The sequence below is a fragment of the Dendrobium catenatum genome, unplaced genomic scaffold (genome assembly GCF_001605985.2).
Source record: "Dendrobium catenatum unplaced genomic scaffold, ASM160598v2 original_scaffold_98264, whole genome shotgun sequence".
Taxonomy (NCBI): Eukaryota; Viridiplantae; Streptophyta; class Magnoliopsida; order Asparagales; family Orchidaceae; genus Dendrobium; species Dendrobium catenatum.
In genome coordinates, this window is record NW_021416702.1 from 217,258 (window position 1) to 234,522 (window position 17,265).

Here is a 17,265-nt window from a genome sequence, read left to right on the forward strand (position 1 = left end):
TATGCTATCAACTAAGAGGTATTGGATTTGATTTTTATGTATATGATGTGTGTATTTGCCTTGACCTAAATATTCCAAAAAATATATTTATCAATGCGGCTTAATTTGAATATAATTGGTAATAATAAATTCTGCAAATAATTCCCATGGATCTACAAATATATAGGAATAAGGTAAAGAAAATTTAAATAGGACATTGCAATTTTGATGTTGAAGGATACTTAATTTTTGCTCTAAATTTTGTTACTTTTGGCTCTGACGTTTTTGAAATGATAAATGCCAACCCTTGAAACTTTAAAAGATATTTTCCAAATAATAGCAATAGTAAAATTTGTCGAATAATTATAATATAAATTATAGGCTTAGTATTGATATTGGTGTTTCTTGCAAATAAGGTGGAGCTTAAGAATTGTAGGGCTTTAATTTTGTGTGGAATTTTAATAAGCGTTTTATTCATAACTTTTGCTATAATTTTTTTGTTGTTTTTAAAAAAAAATTGTACTTAAAATTATGATAAAAAATAGTAAAAAAATTATTTCAAATGAAATCTAAATCATTCTTTTATTTTAGTTGGTGAAACTAGCGGATAAATTGGGACATATTAGACTTAATTCGATGTCTATCTAATTCCAAGCATTTTTTAGTAAATATTTTAAAATTTGTTGTTTCCTCACTAAATAAATATAAATTGAATTTATAACATATTAGAGTTCATTTTATAAGTAGAGAATGTAATGAATCGAAAGAAATTAGAAGAAGATGATGATGATTTTTTTATTAGAAAGTGTGGGCTATGAAAATTCGTCCTCGGCCTCATCATTGCTTTTACGGATTTAAGTTACAATATAAATTTAGGGAAGACAGATTGGGATTGTAGATAAGACACTACCAAGAGATTTCGCCCTTATTTTTTGAGGACTTTATGATCTAAGTTTTGGTTTCTTATAGGCACAAGCTCTTATAGTTAATTATCCTCCTGATAACGAGAGAGAACTTTCAATTAAGGCTAGTCGTCAATTAGATACGTAGAAATACATGTTATCTAACACATAGTAGAAGCATGGTTTGGTATTGAAAAATTGATATTTAAAATAGAAACATTAACCCTCTTTCACTTAAAGCAGATGGTGAGGGAGTGGATGATGGAACTGATCAAGATCCAATGATTCCATCGCCTCGGGACATTATGATCCATGTTCTACTTAGTCAGAGGAGGTAGTCGATCCAACTTGACAAAATGATCTTTTTCGGCAACCTTGGGTTATGTCATCTAAGGATACCTTGTAGACCTAAGGGGAGTATTTACATAAGAGAACAATTTTGAATCTGCCTTAGCTAACAGAGGACTTTGTGCCCCTATCAATTATGTCATATTGATTCATATCTCAAGAATTTGATGTCATTTGGGAGCTTATGGGCTCTAACCATGACCGTAATTTAGCGGTGCCTTGTGGCGGTGAATTACTCGGTCAGAGGGCCCCAAGTTATTATCATTTACATGCGGTGCCATTTGGCAGCAAAACTGCCGGTTAAATGACACATGTCATGTCCCTGTTGGCAGGAGACTATTTGAGAATGAATCCTAATGATATTCTCGACCAGACAATAGCTCTTTGTGAGATGAAGTGATTTTTAAATTTGTCCACCTCGGTTAACTGTTACGGAGGGTGGATGGATTTTGCTTTAGGTGATTTGATGGATTATTTCAATTCTAAATATTTCAGATTTTGGTATTTTTTGGAGTTCTGGATTTTGGGTATTTGGGTGGAACTTGGAAGGCATTTGAATATTTGGAATTAACCCCTTCGGTTGAGATTTTCGTTCAACGCGGCCATCTTCGAGGTGTAGGGGGTCATTACATTTTATGGGTTGAACCTTGTTAGCTGTATCTACCTGTCGATAGAGGATTAAGTTCTTTGCAGGAGTTTATACCGGTTTCATAATTTAAATTCATCTTGGTGGTGGTTTAAAGCAATACAAAATTGTTAAGAGCTTTTCTAATCCATATAAGATTGTAAGACTAGTTTGGATGATTTGACTCTTATGGTTGAACTGCCCCTATCCCTCTCCTTTTGTAGGCATGCTTTCATGATTTGAGAGAAATAAATCATAAATTCCTTAATTTTCATATTCATCAAGTAAAAACTTCTATCTAGGAATTTGTATTTTCTTTTTTAGTTTAAGATCACGAGGTTCCTCTAAAGGATGCAACTCATTATTTTTAATAAAATGTCTCAATGTCAAGCTTAGTTTGACTATGTTCATGGTTAAGTGAATCTCAAGCTTAATGACAAAAGATGATATATTCATAGAATCTTGTTCAAATCATTTCTACATTTACTTGATTCATCACATATATTAGCGAACCTATTAGATCCCAATTAGTCATTTGATACATCACTTTAATGTTATTTCATAGGCCCTCATTTGTTGAAAGACAACCGCTCATTGGGATATGGCGATTCATCCTCTACTATATGGCCTAATTTAGCCTTAAAATATGAGGTTTCACCTATCAAAAGGGCGATATTGTTCTTTGATAAATTTAGTTGAAAATTTTTAGAACTTAAGCTAAATTCTTTTTATAGAAAGTATCTTAAGCATCACACATTATGTGATTTATCTTAGGAAGAAAGTTCCTTTGAGTGATTTAGAACCCAAAAAAATGAAAAGAATAAAAATATTAAGTATTGTTCAATCTAAAATATAAAATATTTTATGAGAATTTTTATGAGTTTTGATAAACAGAAGTTGTTTAAAAAAATTTTAGACTTCTCTCTCTATCTTCTTAGGCATATGTAGTAAGGGAACTTTTATTTGGTTCGGTGTAAGGATGCAGAGGAACATTCAGTCGTAGGCAAAATCGCGCCTATACCGAGGTGTACCGAGTTTTTTGAAAAAAACTCGGTACACCTCTGTATAGGCGCGATTTTGCCTACGACCGAATGTTCCTCTGCATCCGGTCGGAGGACGTAATAATTCTTCATAGTAAGGAGGGTGCCCTAGTCAATTAAACTATAATTTTTGTGCAATATCATTACTGTATTAGGCTTATGAAGTCATTCAAGACATTGAGAACATATATGATAGGTTCCTTGGGGATACAATATCAATGATGTTGAACTAGAAGAGATATAAGGTGCTTAAAGTATGAATGTTTTTTACCATGACTTATGAATAAATATGTAAATATTTTATTATTGTGTAGGAATATATAGCTGATGATGAAGCTATATACAAGGTGTTAATATTTTTATCCTTTCTTATTTTATATAGAGTTATCCTTTCTAAGCTACTATATTGAGTTGCTAATGAGAACTTCTATAAGTTTATTGTATATGCTATCACTCAGCCGATCATAACTAAGACTATAAAGAAGAAATCAAGCACCCATATTTTTTATAAGAGAACAAAGAAGATAGTAGAGGTACAATTCATACTATCCTAAAAAGGGGATGAAAAAACTTTCTAGCATTATTCTAGAGTTAAGAGGAGGCCAAATAAGGCAAGAGAATAATTAAATAAGATTAAAGAATAATCGAATGAGGTCAAAGCGGAAGTTAGATGCTCTAATAAATCTTTTACAGAGTTGTTTATAAACGGGAAAGATAGGAGGGAGGAGGTTGAGGAAGAAGAAAGTAAGAGGTTTCTTCCACCGATCAAACCTTTAATGAGGTTTAGTAGGAGAAGGATATACAATCAAAGGTTCAACTTCTTGTTATTATATGTGCATGTGAGGAAGGGGAGCTAAGGGATTAATCAAATGAAATTGAGTGTATAAGCTAAGAGAAAAAGGACTTTTGGGGATCAATAGCTGGCAATTATATAGATAAATAAGGAGGTATCCAATCCATCAATCTTGATTATAAGGATTGATGCAAAGTGTATATGGTTAAAAAATAGGCCATGGTGTGATAGCAAAATAGATATAGCAATTGTAATGCATGTGCGTGTGTTCAAAATATATATAGCAATTGCATTCAATTGTCTCAAAGTGATTTTATATGTATTTTGCAATGGTGTTATGCTTCAAATCATGATGTGATACATATATTGGATTATACTCTAATGTGTTTGATACTTCTTAAAGTCATATTCGAACATTACAAAAAATCTTATTCGAATCATATAATAACCTCTTTTGAAATGGAAATATATGATTCGAGCACTGATTAAAAATTATTCAATTTTTTCTATTGTATCATTATAATAAAGGTTTTTTCATTTGAGTAGATCTATAACTAAATACATTGAGGTAATGTTAAATATAAATTTATAATAAAAAAAGTGATGTGATATAAATTTAATAGCATGTTAAGTATAAGTTACTATTAATTATATATTTATAATATATATTTTAAGTTATATAATTAAAAATATTAATTTAATATACTTTACTATCAATTAAGTTAAATTAGATAATTAAATATGCACTAATTTTTCCTCCCAAAAAAATATATGCACTAATTATACTATTAATTATTTAATAATTTTTACTTAATTATTAATTTTTAAATTTATTTTAATTATATTAATCAAGTAATAGAATAACTTAGAGGCGCCTATAGGGTTTGCCTTTCATTTTTTGTCTTTTCGTCGTTGCAGTTCGGCTTCGTTACTCGAGATTGCTCGCGTCGCTTCTTAGGCTCTGTTCGACTTTGCTCCTTCGACGACTTTCCCTTCCTGTCCGATCGGAAGTTATAACATTTTGATCGGAAGCAACAACGGGAGCTCGCTGGCTGTTAAGGTAACTTTGAACCTTTCGCTCGCTTCTTCGGCCAAATCCCATAAATCCGCTGAACCGAGGGATTTAGTAAATCCGAGATTTAAGCCGTAAATCCTTGAATCCGGGATTTACCCATAGCCGGGTTTAACGCGCGCACAAAAACCGTTTGGCTGGATTTAGCGTAAATCCGTCTTAAATCCAGCTGTAAATCCGATACCAAACAGCTCCGTAGGATTTAAGTTTGTGATTTTAACTCTTTGGCAGGATTTAAGTTAAATCTGGCTTTAATTTTGCCTGAAATCCTGTTTGGCTACAAGTAGGATTTAATTTTTCAATACACGTTTGAATGGCGTTGCGACAGTTTACAAGATCCTCTTTGGCTGTATGGCAAGGGGGGTTAGTTTTCATTTATCCGTTTTTTTTTAAGATAAAGACGAAACGGCGCTGAAGGAATAGTTGAGATATTGCAAAGTCGAAGAGAGGAAATAATACTAGTTATTGATGTTTTGCAACCTGTACGTGTTCTCTGAAGTTGATTCGATACATTGCAAGGGATCAACTAACGGATTTTAGAAATTGTATTAGCTTTTATTTTTCCAAGCAAGCTTGCTGATGAACCAATCCAGCTTTCACGCATATGTGTAAGTAACTCACTTGAGTTGCTAACTTATAGCAGGATACCAGATTATACTTCTATTATCTGTGGGTCATTGCTGTTGAATGAAAGTAACGAGAGTTGATGACTTAGAATTCGTTTGAAACAACTTTAATCGATTTTGTGGTAAGTTAAGCAGATAATAAAAATGTTTGATTAAATTTCCTTTTTTATTATTTATTTAATAAAAAAAAAAAGAGAAGAAAAAATTAGAAATTAAGTACAAATTGAGCACGTCAGCATGGCGCCACGTTGTGGAACCGAACATGCACGTCATCAAAACAGCTGCTCTAGTATAAAATTACGAATATCTTGGATTTTTATGAGCATTTTGAATATATTTTAAAGTGGTATTGGTCCGCTCTAGTTGAGATTTACGTTCAACACGGCCATCATAGGGATATAGGGGCAATTTTTATTTTTTGTTGATTGAATCTTGTTAACTCTACCTTATTTGCCGATAGAGGATTGGGTTTGTTGTAGGCTTGGTGCTTTTGGTAGATTCTTGAGAATTAATCTCTCCTATTAAGATTTACATTCAACACGACCATCATCAGGGTTTTCATGGGTTGTTGTATTTTTGTTCATTGAACTTTGTCGACTTTGCCTACTTGGCAGCAGAGAATCGAGTTCATTGTAGGCTTTAGCCTTTATGAGCGAATTTTTTTGTTATATGTCGTGAAGGCCCAATATGAATTATAAAACAAATATTCTGGTTGATGTCGTGATCGTATATCTGTTTAACAGTTTGAGCCGTGTTGCTCTTATCCAGTCACATAGAAAGATTAGACTCGAAATTAAGTTCATTTCTTAACTCGCACAGCCTCCTTAGGCGTCACGTGCATAAATATAATATGCTCGTCGGGGCTCATACGGGTGTATGCTTTTAGATGCATTTTGCATAATATGTTTACAAGAATTTTTATGCATGCTGCAATACATGTATGATGGAAATTTAAAATATTTGCATGTAATATAAAAGGGTGTTTTGTGATAATCAATTATGCAAATAACTACTATTGATAAACACGCCAAATATATTTAGGAATTTTCAAACGTCTTCTGTCCACTTGTATGAGTGTTACGGATCCAGTGGCGTGGCGTTGCGCTTCAGTGTCTAACAATTTTTTACTACTAAGTTCCTACTTTTGCTTACAGGTGAATCGTAGCATTGTCACCCGACATAGCCATGAGATATTTCATTGTTCTGATGTAGGCTCCATTTTCTTGTCCTTTGGGAGATTAGATCTATAACTCAACTAATCCTTAGACTGGATAAGGACATCCAAACGACTTGTTGTCTTTTTGTTATAGATGAGGTATCCTCATCTGATGAGACCAAAGGCTCGGCTAATGCATTGTTAGATTTGCTTTGTCCTCAACTCATCACGAGGTGCTCTCCTCGAAGCATGTATATGACAGAGTGCAAGGTCATCTTCAATGTCTCATCGACATTCTAGTATCTGATATGCACATTGATGCAATCTAGGTTCTAAAACAAGTAGGAGAACACTAGGAATGCAAATGACAATACTCCCTTTCAATATAACATAAATATACGCAAATATTAAAAGCTAAGTAGGAAACAAAATGTATAAAATTGAAAGAAGGCACACAAAATAACCAAACAACTAAATTAAAATACTCTCAGAACAACCTTGTAAGGTCAACTCACATGCAACTCATGAAAATAGAAAATGATGCTCAAAGGAAAAATCAAACCAGTGGTTCACCGCATAAATTATGATCCAGCTCAAGTTGACGCTACTATGGCAAATGCCAACAAACGGGGCAAGTCCACCTTATACTCATAATAGTTGGAGAAGAAAGATACAAGTGGAAGGAAAATCATGAAGAGAAGAAATAGATAGAAGACAGAGAAAAAGAAATAGGTGTAGGAAGAAGATAACCTCAAGCTAGGAAGAAACCCTTAGGTTTGGATTTGTTTTCACTCACAACAACCATTTCTAGCAGCAAATCAATCATATTATATTAGAGAAGAATGCCATAATTGCCCGCTTAAATGTGTCACCCAAATAGCCAATAGAAGCCAACCATGACAACCACTTAATGAGAAGATAAAACACTAGTTTAGGAATCAACAAGGAGGGGGGTTGAATGGCCAGCAGCAAAGAAACCAAAGCTAAAAGGGAAAACCAAGGGCTAGCAAGGCCATCATGGGGAACACCAAGCAGCCAACCAACATGGAAAGCAATGGGTCAAGCCCAATAAAGTAAAAATAACCTAAAATTAAATACCTATTTAGCCACCACTGAGCAAGGAAACAAATTCAACATAAGTGGAAAGCCAATGGAGAGAAATTACCTAAGAGCACCCCAAGCATGATCAGGGGTTGTTTTACATCATAGGGTAATACAAATAAAATGAACATAGAATCCAAATTACATATAGTACAAAACATAGAAAAATAAAAACACCCAAAACATAGAAAAATAAAAATATAGAATGATAATTCTTAATTATATCAATTCTCCCATGGTGGAAGAATCTCATCTCCATATGAGAATGCTTCAGTAACCCGCAGATAGATATATCAAGACGATGAATCGGCAACTCTTTAGCTTCAATCAAAGAACAATCAGTTAGAGGACGTCCACTCCATCTAATAAAAATTTGTCGGTGCACTCCATGTCTAGTCTGAGTAGTATGGATATCCACAACATCGTCAATGAAATCATCATTGATCTAACCTCAAATAGTAAGGGGAAAGGTCTCTATATCTACCAAATCATTCGGTTCTCCTTCATATGTAGTATAAGATCGACAACATTAAACATATGAGAAGTTCCAATAGAAGGTGGAAGATCCAGCAGAGAAGAATTTGTTCCCTCGTAGTATCCTGAAAGGATCAAATTTCTTTCGACTTAGTTTGCCAAATGTACTAATGGGAAAGCGTTGTTGTCGAAAATAAGCCATAACTAAATCTCCCTCTTGAAAATAACACTCTCTCCAGTGTTTGTCATTAATTATTTTGTATTTAGCATTTGTCATACGGAGTTTTTCTAGGACTTGATGTTGGATCGATTGAATATGATCAACAATTTCTGCTGCTTCAATACTAATTCTACTAGACATGGGTATTGAAGTTCGATCTAAGATGTAGGGAATAGGTTGGCCATAAATAATTTCAAATGGGATTTTTCTATTAGATCAATTAAGGGAATTGTTATAAGCAAATTGGTTTGGGGTAAAATCAAATCCCATTGAGAAGGTCTTTCTCCAGCAAGACACCTAAGCAAATTTCCTAAACTTCTATTTACTACTTTAGTTTGTCCATCCATTTGTTTATGATATGCACTATTGAATTGGAGAGTAGTCCTGAATTTTGATCGAAGTATTCTCCAAAAATGACTTAAGAACCTAGTATCCCTATCAAAGGTAAAAGTTCTAGGTATGCCATATAGTCTCACAATTTTTTTAAAAAATAAATCAGCAACATGTGCTGCATCATAGGTTTTCTTACAAGGGATGAAATGTGTCATTTTGCTAAATTAGTCAACAACAACAAACACAAAATCAAATTTTGCTAAAATGAAGTTCATGAAGATATCTTCCCAAAGTTTGTTTCGAATTGGAAGTGGAGTGTATAGACCAGTGTTTTGAGCGGTTCCATTAAATGATTGACAGGCTTTACATTGTTTTACAAATTTCATTATATGTTTTCGCATGTGGTGCCAGTAATATCGTTCTTCAACTAAGGTTGTAGCCTTTCCTTGACCAAAATGTCCTCCCAATCCTCCACCATGAAGTTATTGGATAAGTTATTCTCGTAAAGAGCTTTAGGTGATATAAAGTCTAGTTTCCTTAAACAAAAATTCTTGTTTGATGCTAAATTGAGCATAAGGGTCAGTTCTAGAAGTACAATAGGATTCTCAAAAAGCTTTAAAGTTTGGGTCAGTGACATAGCTATCTTTCAAAGAATCAAGGGAAACCATAGTTGAGTAAATAGTTACCAATAAATGGGCTCATCTGCTTAAGGCATTAGCGACTTTATTCACAATTCTAGCTTTGTGTTTAAAATGAAATGCATATTCTCGTAAGAAAGATGTCCACTTAGCATATCTTTGATTCAATTTTTTTTGAAATCCTAAGTATCGTAGTGCTTCATGATCGGAGTTTAGCACAAATTCTCTTTGAATAAGGTAATGTCTCCAGAATTTTAGGGCATGGACAATCACATAGAACTCAACAGGTATCATTGAGTTTTTCGCTAAAGAAAGCAACAGGTCAACCCTCTTGACAAAGGACAACTTTACTTTGTGAATTTTGAACTTTACTTATGACATATTGCCTAACTTTGATTGAGTCATAATTTTTATTGTTGTCTCTTTGTTTTTTTTCAATTTTCTAAGTCATGCGATAGGCTCATCGAGTTTGATAATATAATGAAGATTTAATTGATCTTGGATTGACCACTTTAATCCATTGATGTATCGTGTTATGGTTCGTTCCACAGTTTCATTTAAACTATTTATGGATTATAATTTATAGAAATCTTCAATATATTCTTCTATGGATCAATTTTCTTGTCGAATGCTATTGTATTCTGGAATATGGTTCAAGAATGGTCACAAGGAAAGAAATTTTTCTGCATTTTTTCTTTCATTCTTTCCCATGTTTGAATATTTTCTTTCCCATGTTGTAATTTGTCTTCAAATTCATTAACATCGATTTTAATCCTATAATCTCATTATCTATTGTTTCTATTTTGGTTTCGTGGTGCTTAATCTTTACTTTCATTATTTTGTGCATTAGTGTTATTTAGATTTAGGGCAGTCAGGGTTTCCATTAGTTGTTGTAGGTTAGCTATTTGTTGTATAATCATTTGTTGCTAATTTGCTTGTTGTTTATTTTGATTATTCATTTTTTTTAAGAGAAAGACGCACACGACAACCTAGTTTCTGATACCAAATTGATGCATTTTAGGTTTTAAAACAAATAGGAGAACACTAGGAATGCAAATGACAACACTCCCTTTCAATTTAACATAAATATACACAAATATTGAAAACTGAGTAGGAAACGAAATTTAAAAAATTGAAAGAAGATACAAAATTACCAAACAACTAAATTAAAATACCCTCAAAACCTTGTAAGGTCACCTCACATTCAACTCATAAAAATAGAGATTGATGCTCAAAGGAAAAATCAAACTAGTTGTTCATCACATAAATTATGATCTAGCTCAAGTCGACGCTTCTCCTGCAAATACCAACAAACAGGGCATGACAATACCTTACACTCACAATATTTGGAGAATAAAGATACAAGTATAAGGGGAACCATTGAGAGAAGAAATAGATAGAAGACCGAGAAGAAGAAATTGGTGAAGGAAATAGCTCTCAAGCTAGGAAGAAGCCCTCATGTTTGGATTTGTTTTCACCCACAACAACCGTTTCCTGTAGAAAATCGGCCATATTATATAGGAGAAGAATGCCATAATTGCCCACTTAAATGTACCACCCAAATAGCCATTAGAAACCAATCAAGACAACCACTTAATGAGACAATGAAACACTAGTCTAGCAATCAACAAGGAGTGGAGTTGAACAACTAACAATAGGGAAACCAAAGCTAACAGGGAAAACTAAGGGCTACCAAGGAAACCGAAGCCAGTATGGGGAACACCAAGCAGCCGGCCAACATGGGAAGTAATGGCCCAAGCCCAATAAGGTAAAAAAAACTCAAAATTAAATACCTATTTAGCCACCAATGAGCAAGAAAGCAAATTCAACATAAGTGAAAAACCAATGGAGAGAAATTACTTAAGCTCACCAAACCCAAGCATGATCATAAGTTATTTTCCATCGTAGGATAATACAAATAAAAAAAACATAGAATCCAAATTACATAAAGGCCAAAACATAGAAAAATAATAAACATCCAAAACATAGAAAAATAAAAATATAGAATGATAATTCTTGATTGCATCCCACATATTGCATAGAAGCTTTAGAATAATGTACTCGAGAGGCCCATTCTATGTATTTAAGATGCATATATAGGATACTGAGTTAAGGGACTTGATCTCGAGGTCTTCGCCCAAATAGCGCGGCATATTTTCGGGAGTCTCAGTATTTCTGAAGAGATGATAAAATAAGTCATTTTTTTCTTTAAATGCTCATTCTTTCATTATGCAGAATCATTCAAAAAATCATTCAATTTCACATCAACTTGTCGCAGTTAGGGCCTTTTACTAGTAGGAGATTAACGAGTTTCTTGCAGTAGCTGGCAAACACTTATAGTTGCCGAAAGTGTTCGATATCTCTACAGAGATGATAAGATGAAACACCTCTTCAATTTATCATTCTTTGACTCTACAAAACTATTCAATTTTGTATGCTTCACGTCACAGTCGAGGTCTTCCTTTGATGGCACATCAATGGATTTCCTTTGTGCATCAAGTCACCTTTATACCCTACTATCTTTGTCAGGATCTTTGAAGTTATCAATTAGAGGACTTTAATTATACTTGATCTGCAAAGCCTTTAGCTTTAGCAAGGTGAATGCGCTTCTATGCTTATAGGGGAACCTACCATACTTGTAGCATCTCAATCATCATTGATATAGGTGCTTGTAGAGAGCATTGTTGTTTGCAGGTGAGTTAGGTTACTCATCCGCAGGGAGATTGTGCATCTGCTAAGTGCTTGGTTATCATTGACTATAAGGGCATCTTCACGATCATTACACGTCCAATGTGCCATCTAGATGTTGTTGTTGACTACCAGTGAGATGCATTTGTTGTCGATTTCCCTGCACTTGTTGGTCAGCTGCATGTACCGTGTGCAATGAATCTTCTACAATAGTTATTGGGTGTTTGCACTTGTTGCACGTTGTTTGTCATCACCCATGGGCATCCTAAAGTTATTTGCAGGTGATGTATGTAATTATATCCACAGGGGATTCGTCGTGCTTGCGATATATCCTGTGTTGTTATCCATATATAAGTCATATCAACCGTCTTTGCTGGCATTCAAATTAGTGCACTCAGTTGATTTAATGTTGGACGTCGGCTGGATTACATTTGACGTCAACTTTCTCATGCATGTTGGCTGGCAAGTCATTATTCGATGGACCCCTGTCCCTCCTGCTTGTTGCACATTGGTCTTCTGGTGCTTACTTTCGAGAATGGATGCTAGCTAAAGGGCATTGTTGTATTCACTACTTGTTATCCTTTGCAATTGCTTGCGAACTGACTATTATGTGCTCTTTGCAGCCAGGCAACACTAGTCACATGTACATTGCATTTATTTTGAACTCCTTGAACATATTTCAGTTAATAGGTCATTGCATTCCTCACCCGTCAACTCCCTTTACTTGTTGAGGATTGGTGTATTCATTCAGCGTTAGTTGTAGGAAATTCTTGTATTTGCTTGCTATAAAAAATATATCCTTCTTAATAATTGTTAATCATTATTTGGAGTTCTCATTCAACATAAGTCCCTCGTTAATTAATGCTTGAATTATCATTTAGGATTTGTATTTTCAGTTTGGTTGTGCATTTTAATATTTTAGGGTTCTATTCCATGTTGTCTAGTTTAAGTTTGGTCCCTTGTTTGTTCATATAAGTTCTGTGCATTTATGTTTAAATACAGGTCCTCTATTACTTGAAATTTCGGCAACATCCTGATGTCTCCACCATTTTGGGGAAGTGTGGGAGCTAGGCCTTTCCACCACGTTACAAGAGTTGTATGGTAGGTGTCATGCGACACTGCGGCCATAGTCTTCAATCCCATCATGCTATAAGAGCGCATATGTATTTTCAAGTTACATGTTTGAAAATACGCAGTTTTCTTTCCTCGCATGCACTAAGGCGCATACGGGTACTTAAGGTTATCTCCACCACGCTACAAGAGCATGTATATGGTCCCCCCGACACACTGCGAGAACCGAGAACGAGATTTGAACCTTTTATACCTTGCGCAAAGGTGTCATCGATGGTGTTGGCGATGTGTCGGCTATGTTGGGGCGACGACGACACGGTTATTTTCTCTTTTTTATTTTTGGATTAATTATAATGTATATTTACCAATAATTATAATTAGCAATAATTAATAATAATTATAATTATCAATAATTATAATCAACAAGGATTATAATTATCAATAGTTATAATTAACAATAATTATCATTAGCAAATAATTATAATTATTAATAATCATAATCAACAATAATTATGACTGCATAATTATTGTAATTAAGAGTCAGTAAAACGGTATTTGTGCTGGATTAGAGTAAGATTTATGCAAATTGGCCATTGGGATATAGGAATTATGCAAAATTCGAATAAAATTTATGCTAAGAGGTTGTCGGGATACAGGAATTGTGCAAAATTCGAATAGGATTTATGCTAAGAGGCTCTCGGGATACAGGAATTATGCGGAATTCAAACAGGATTTATGCAAAATCCTGTTAAGCAGGACTTAGGGAACTGTTTAATCCCACAGCCACTTAAATCCTCAATATTCTTCTTTGTGTCGTAAATCTTTACGGGATTTAGCCGAAGAAGCGCGTGAAAGGGAGAAAGATGGCTACCTTTTCAACAAGCAAGCTCACGTCACTATTTCCGATTCGACAGTAAGGAATCTCATTGAAAGAGGTGGATATGTTGGGTTTGATCGAAGCAGAGGGAGGCAGATCAGGGGGGCTGAAGCGTTGAAGGAAGATCAGCTCGGGTATGGGTAGAGATCAGCCTGAACTCGTGAGGTCGGCTAGAGGTTGTTGCGGCTTGGAAGGCTGGATGAGGAAGATCGGCAGCTTGGAGTGACGGACGGCTTGCGAGGTGTTGTCGTGAGGGAGATCAGTGGTTGGGTGTGGATTCGGCTCAATGAGATGAGGAGGTCGGGAGGGTGAAGCGGCTTTAGGCGTCGGACGGCTGGAAGGGAAATGACGGAAGAGGAAGTTGGAGATTTGCGATCTTTCGAGTGCAAGAGAAAACATACGAAAGGTTTCATCCCTCTGTCATTTTAATGTTGATGTAGGGATGCGATTGAGGAAGAAGAACGTGCAAAGAATGTCGACGACATGCGCCAGATGGTGAATTTATAGGATTTCTGAGATTTGTGCACGATCTTCATGGGGAGAATGTCGGTGTCGTCAAGTAGGTATGAGATCTGTAAAAGAAGTTTTTTTTTTTTTCATCCATATACATGTCAACAGATGTATGCGTGTGTGTGTGTGGTGATTTTAGCATCTATGTTATATGTATTTGAGCATGGATAGTGAAGAAGTCATTAGACTAATTGAGCATGGTAATACCAAAATAGTAGCATATATGACAAAACATTGAAAAGTGATTATATTAGAGTATGTAGCACCTATTGTTGATAAGATAGTTAATGATATACTTAGGGAGGTTTGGTTGTGTAATTATGGATAGAATGTACACTAATGCGAGATGATAGAATTCATGCTGATAGAATTCATGTTGGAAGAATAAAAAAATGATTTACACTAAATATAACTTGGATATAAGTTGTGCAAAACTGTTTTTCTCCACGGGGCACTAAACAAGAACAAATAATGAGGATGTATGAAGATAACCCAAATACTTGGGATGATGCTAATGATGATAATGATCACCAGTGACCTCTGCATATCTACTTGCTTTTTAATTTCATTTGGAGATGTAGGTGATTCATCTGATTTCTTTTGTGTTTTTACCATTATCTGGTTTTCCTCTATAACCTTTTCCATCGAGTAAAACTTAACAAGCATTCTCATTATCCGGCTTTTTGCTATTCTAAATGCTCTTATGGACCGAATCTTTTGTCACGCATCTCCCACAATATGTTCACCTTTCGATCTTGGAAGATCAGAAATTTCTCATGCTGAAATCCAGATAATGGCATGGCCATTGATTCCTGCATATATCAGTTAGATTTTGGTTTCATTTGGGACGGCTTTCTTGTTGCTTCTTAAAGCAGCTTTCTAGAACAAAAATTAAAATTTTTGTACTTAAAAATTGCTTTAGGAAACAGTAAGAAAGCCCTCCCAAACGAAGCCTTTATGTGGTTATATATCCTTTTCCTCATCTCAGATATTATCATGCATTTCAAAGCATTTCAGCTGTTGCTAAAGTGTCTTTTCTTCAGTTAGGCAGAAATGTCCGCATATGAGAATGTTGTTGTTGGGAAGTTAAAGCTGAAGGGAAAAGCCTTGGACGTCAAGTCTGGTGGCGTAAAGAAGAAAAAGAAGCAAAAACATCACTATGACAATGAGTCTCATAATGGAGGCAATGAGAACCCATCAGGTGATTCAACTCCATTCTATTCACTTCAATAACGCATCTCGACCATTTCTTCAATATATTGGTATTCTTTATTATTATTCTCTTTTGCATTATTTCTATAATTGGCTTAAAAGGTTTTGGTTCAGAGTAGTTGTTAGGTTGCTTACATTGTGATCTGGAGCATTATGAAAGTCACAGGTTGAGCCATGAAAACAATCTATGTATAAATATAGGGATAAGAAGGCAATTGCTTATGCTTTTGTTGTTGTATTAGACATTTAATGCTTACTTATATTTTGATATTATAAGATACAAGGCTACAAATGATGTTGTTGTCATTTTTTTTTTGTAATTTCAAATATTATGCTTTGATTGCTTTCTTATTTTTTATGTATGATTTATAAATTATGATGTTGTGTCCGCGTCGTACCCGTATCCTGTATTTTTAAGAATTGACGTGTCCCGTATCCGTATCGTGTCGTATCCGTGTCGTCGTATCCTTATCGGTGCAACATAGGAAGGCATATATCAAGAGTATGAATTACGATTTTTTTTTTTTTTTGTTAAGAAATTATGAAGCAGCTAGTTGCCTATCTAATTTGCTCGTTCCTTGTTTTATGGCCTCAAATTTTCTATGCCCTTAGAAGGAGAAATTATTCCGTGCGGAATCCTAATGATAAAGAACCGTCCGGATGTGAGTATACATAGTATTTGTACACACTGTGTATACAAAAAATTAAACTTTGTATAAAATTATGCTCAGTATACACACTGTATACACTCATATCCTGACAGTTCTTTACCGTCCCGACTCCACGCGGAATAATTTCTCCCTTAGAAGGCAAGCAAAATCCCTAACAGTTGGAGCCACCAGGCGGCCATCTTGTTCTGTGTTTCCATTGCTTGAGCTTTGTAACCTTGAACCAAGCTCATTATGAGCTGTGACTTTTTTGTGATTTTGTTTCAGGAGGGAGTTCTGGACAGTCTACAGAGCCATCAGAAGAGTTGATCGAAGCTAACAAAATGGGTGAAGAAAATACACAGCAGGCTTATGATGATCAACTCACACCAGCAGAGAGGCGCTACATTGAACAGAGAGGAAAGATTGACCAGTATCTCATGGCTAAGACTGCAAATAAGTCTCACCGGGACAGGATCCAAGGCTTCAACCAATACCTGGCCAATCTAAGTGAGCATTATGATATCCCCAAGGTAGGCCCTGGTTAGATTGCCCCTTTAGGCTTCGTTTGGGACAGCTTTTTCACTTCTTAACGCGACTTTTTAATACAAAAAAACTGATTTAAGAAGCATTAAAAAACTCGTCACAAACGAAGCCTTAAAGTCTGAAGCAATTCCTTCCTCAAAGTTCTGTGAGGAAAATGCTTAAATGTACCAATTGTTTGATTTCTGAAGATCAGCACTGATTGTATTGTATTTACTATAAGATTTTTGGAAATTTGTATGATTCGAATGTTATGGATTGTTTATGGACACTTTCAACTGAGAAGGGATTGTTTGCTTGCTTACCAGAGATAGTGAAAAGTAGAGGAATTTTTATGTTTTTTTTATTTATATCACCAGATTCCCTATAGCGAGTATAAAGTGTCATTAATATTCTAATATATTTTTATC

At 34.8% G+C, this 17,265-nt stretch overlaps 1 protein-coding gene across 2 annotated transcripts; it reads left to right on the forward strand.

The window, feature by feature from the left end:
* Positions 1–4,566: 4,566 nt before the first annotated feature.
* Positions 4,567–17,160, forward strand: LOC110109287 (protein FAM32A-like). Of its 2 annotated transcripts, none has more exons than XM_020840279.2 (3): positions 4,567–4,747; positions 15,501–15,654; positions 16,601–17,160. In XM_020840279.2, the coding sequence occupies exons 2-3, from the start codon at positions 15,507–15,509 to the stop codon at positions 16,858–16,860; spliced, it is 408 nt and encodes a 135-aa protein (XP_020695938.1). In that variant the 5' UTR covers positions 4,567–4,747; positions 15,501–15,506; the 3' UTR covers positions 16,861–17,160. The 2 variants fall into 2 exon arrangements, with proteins under 2 accessions (XP_020695938.1, XP_028547819.1); XM_028691986.1 differs by having other exon boundaries at positions 4,568–4,747; positions 15,497–15,654.
* The last annotated feature ends 105 nt before the right edge of the window (positions 17,161–17,265 follow it).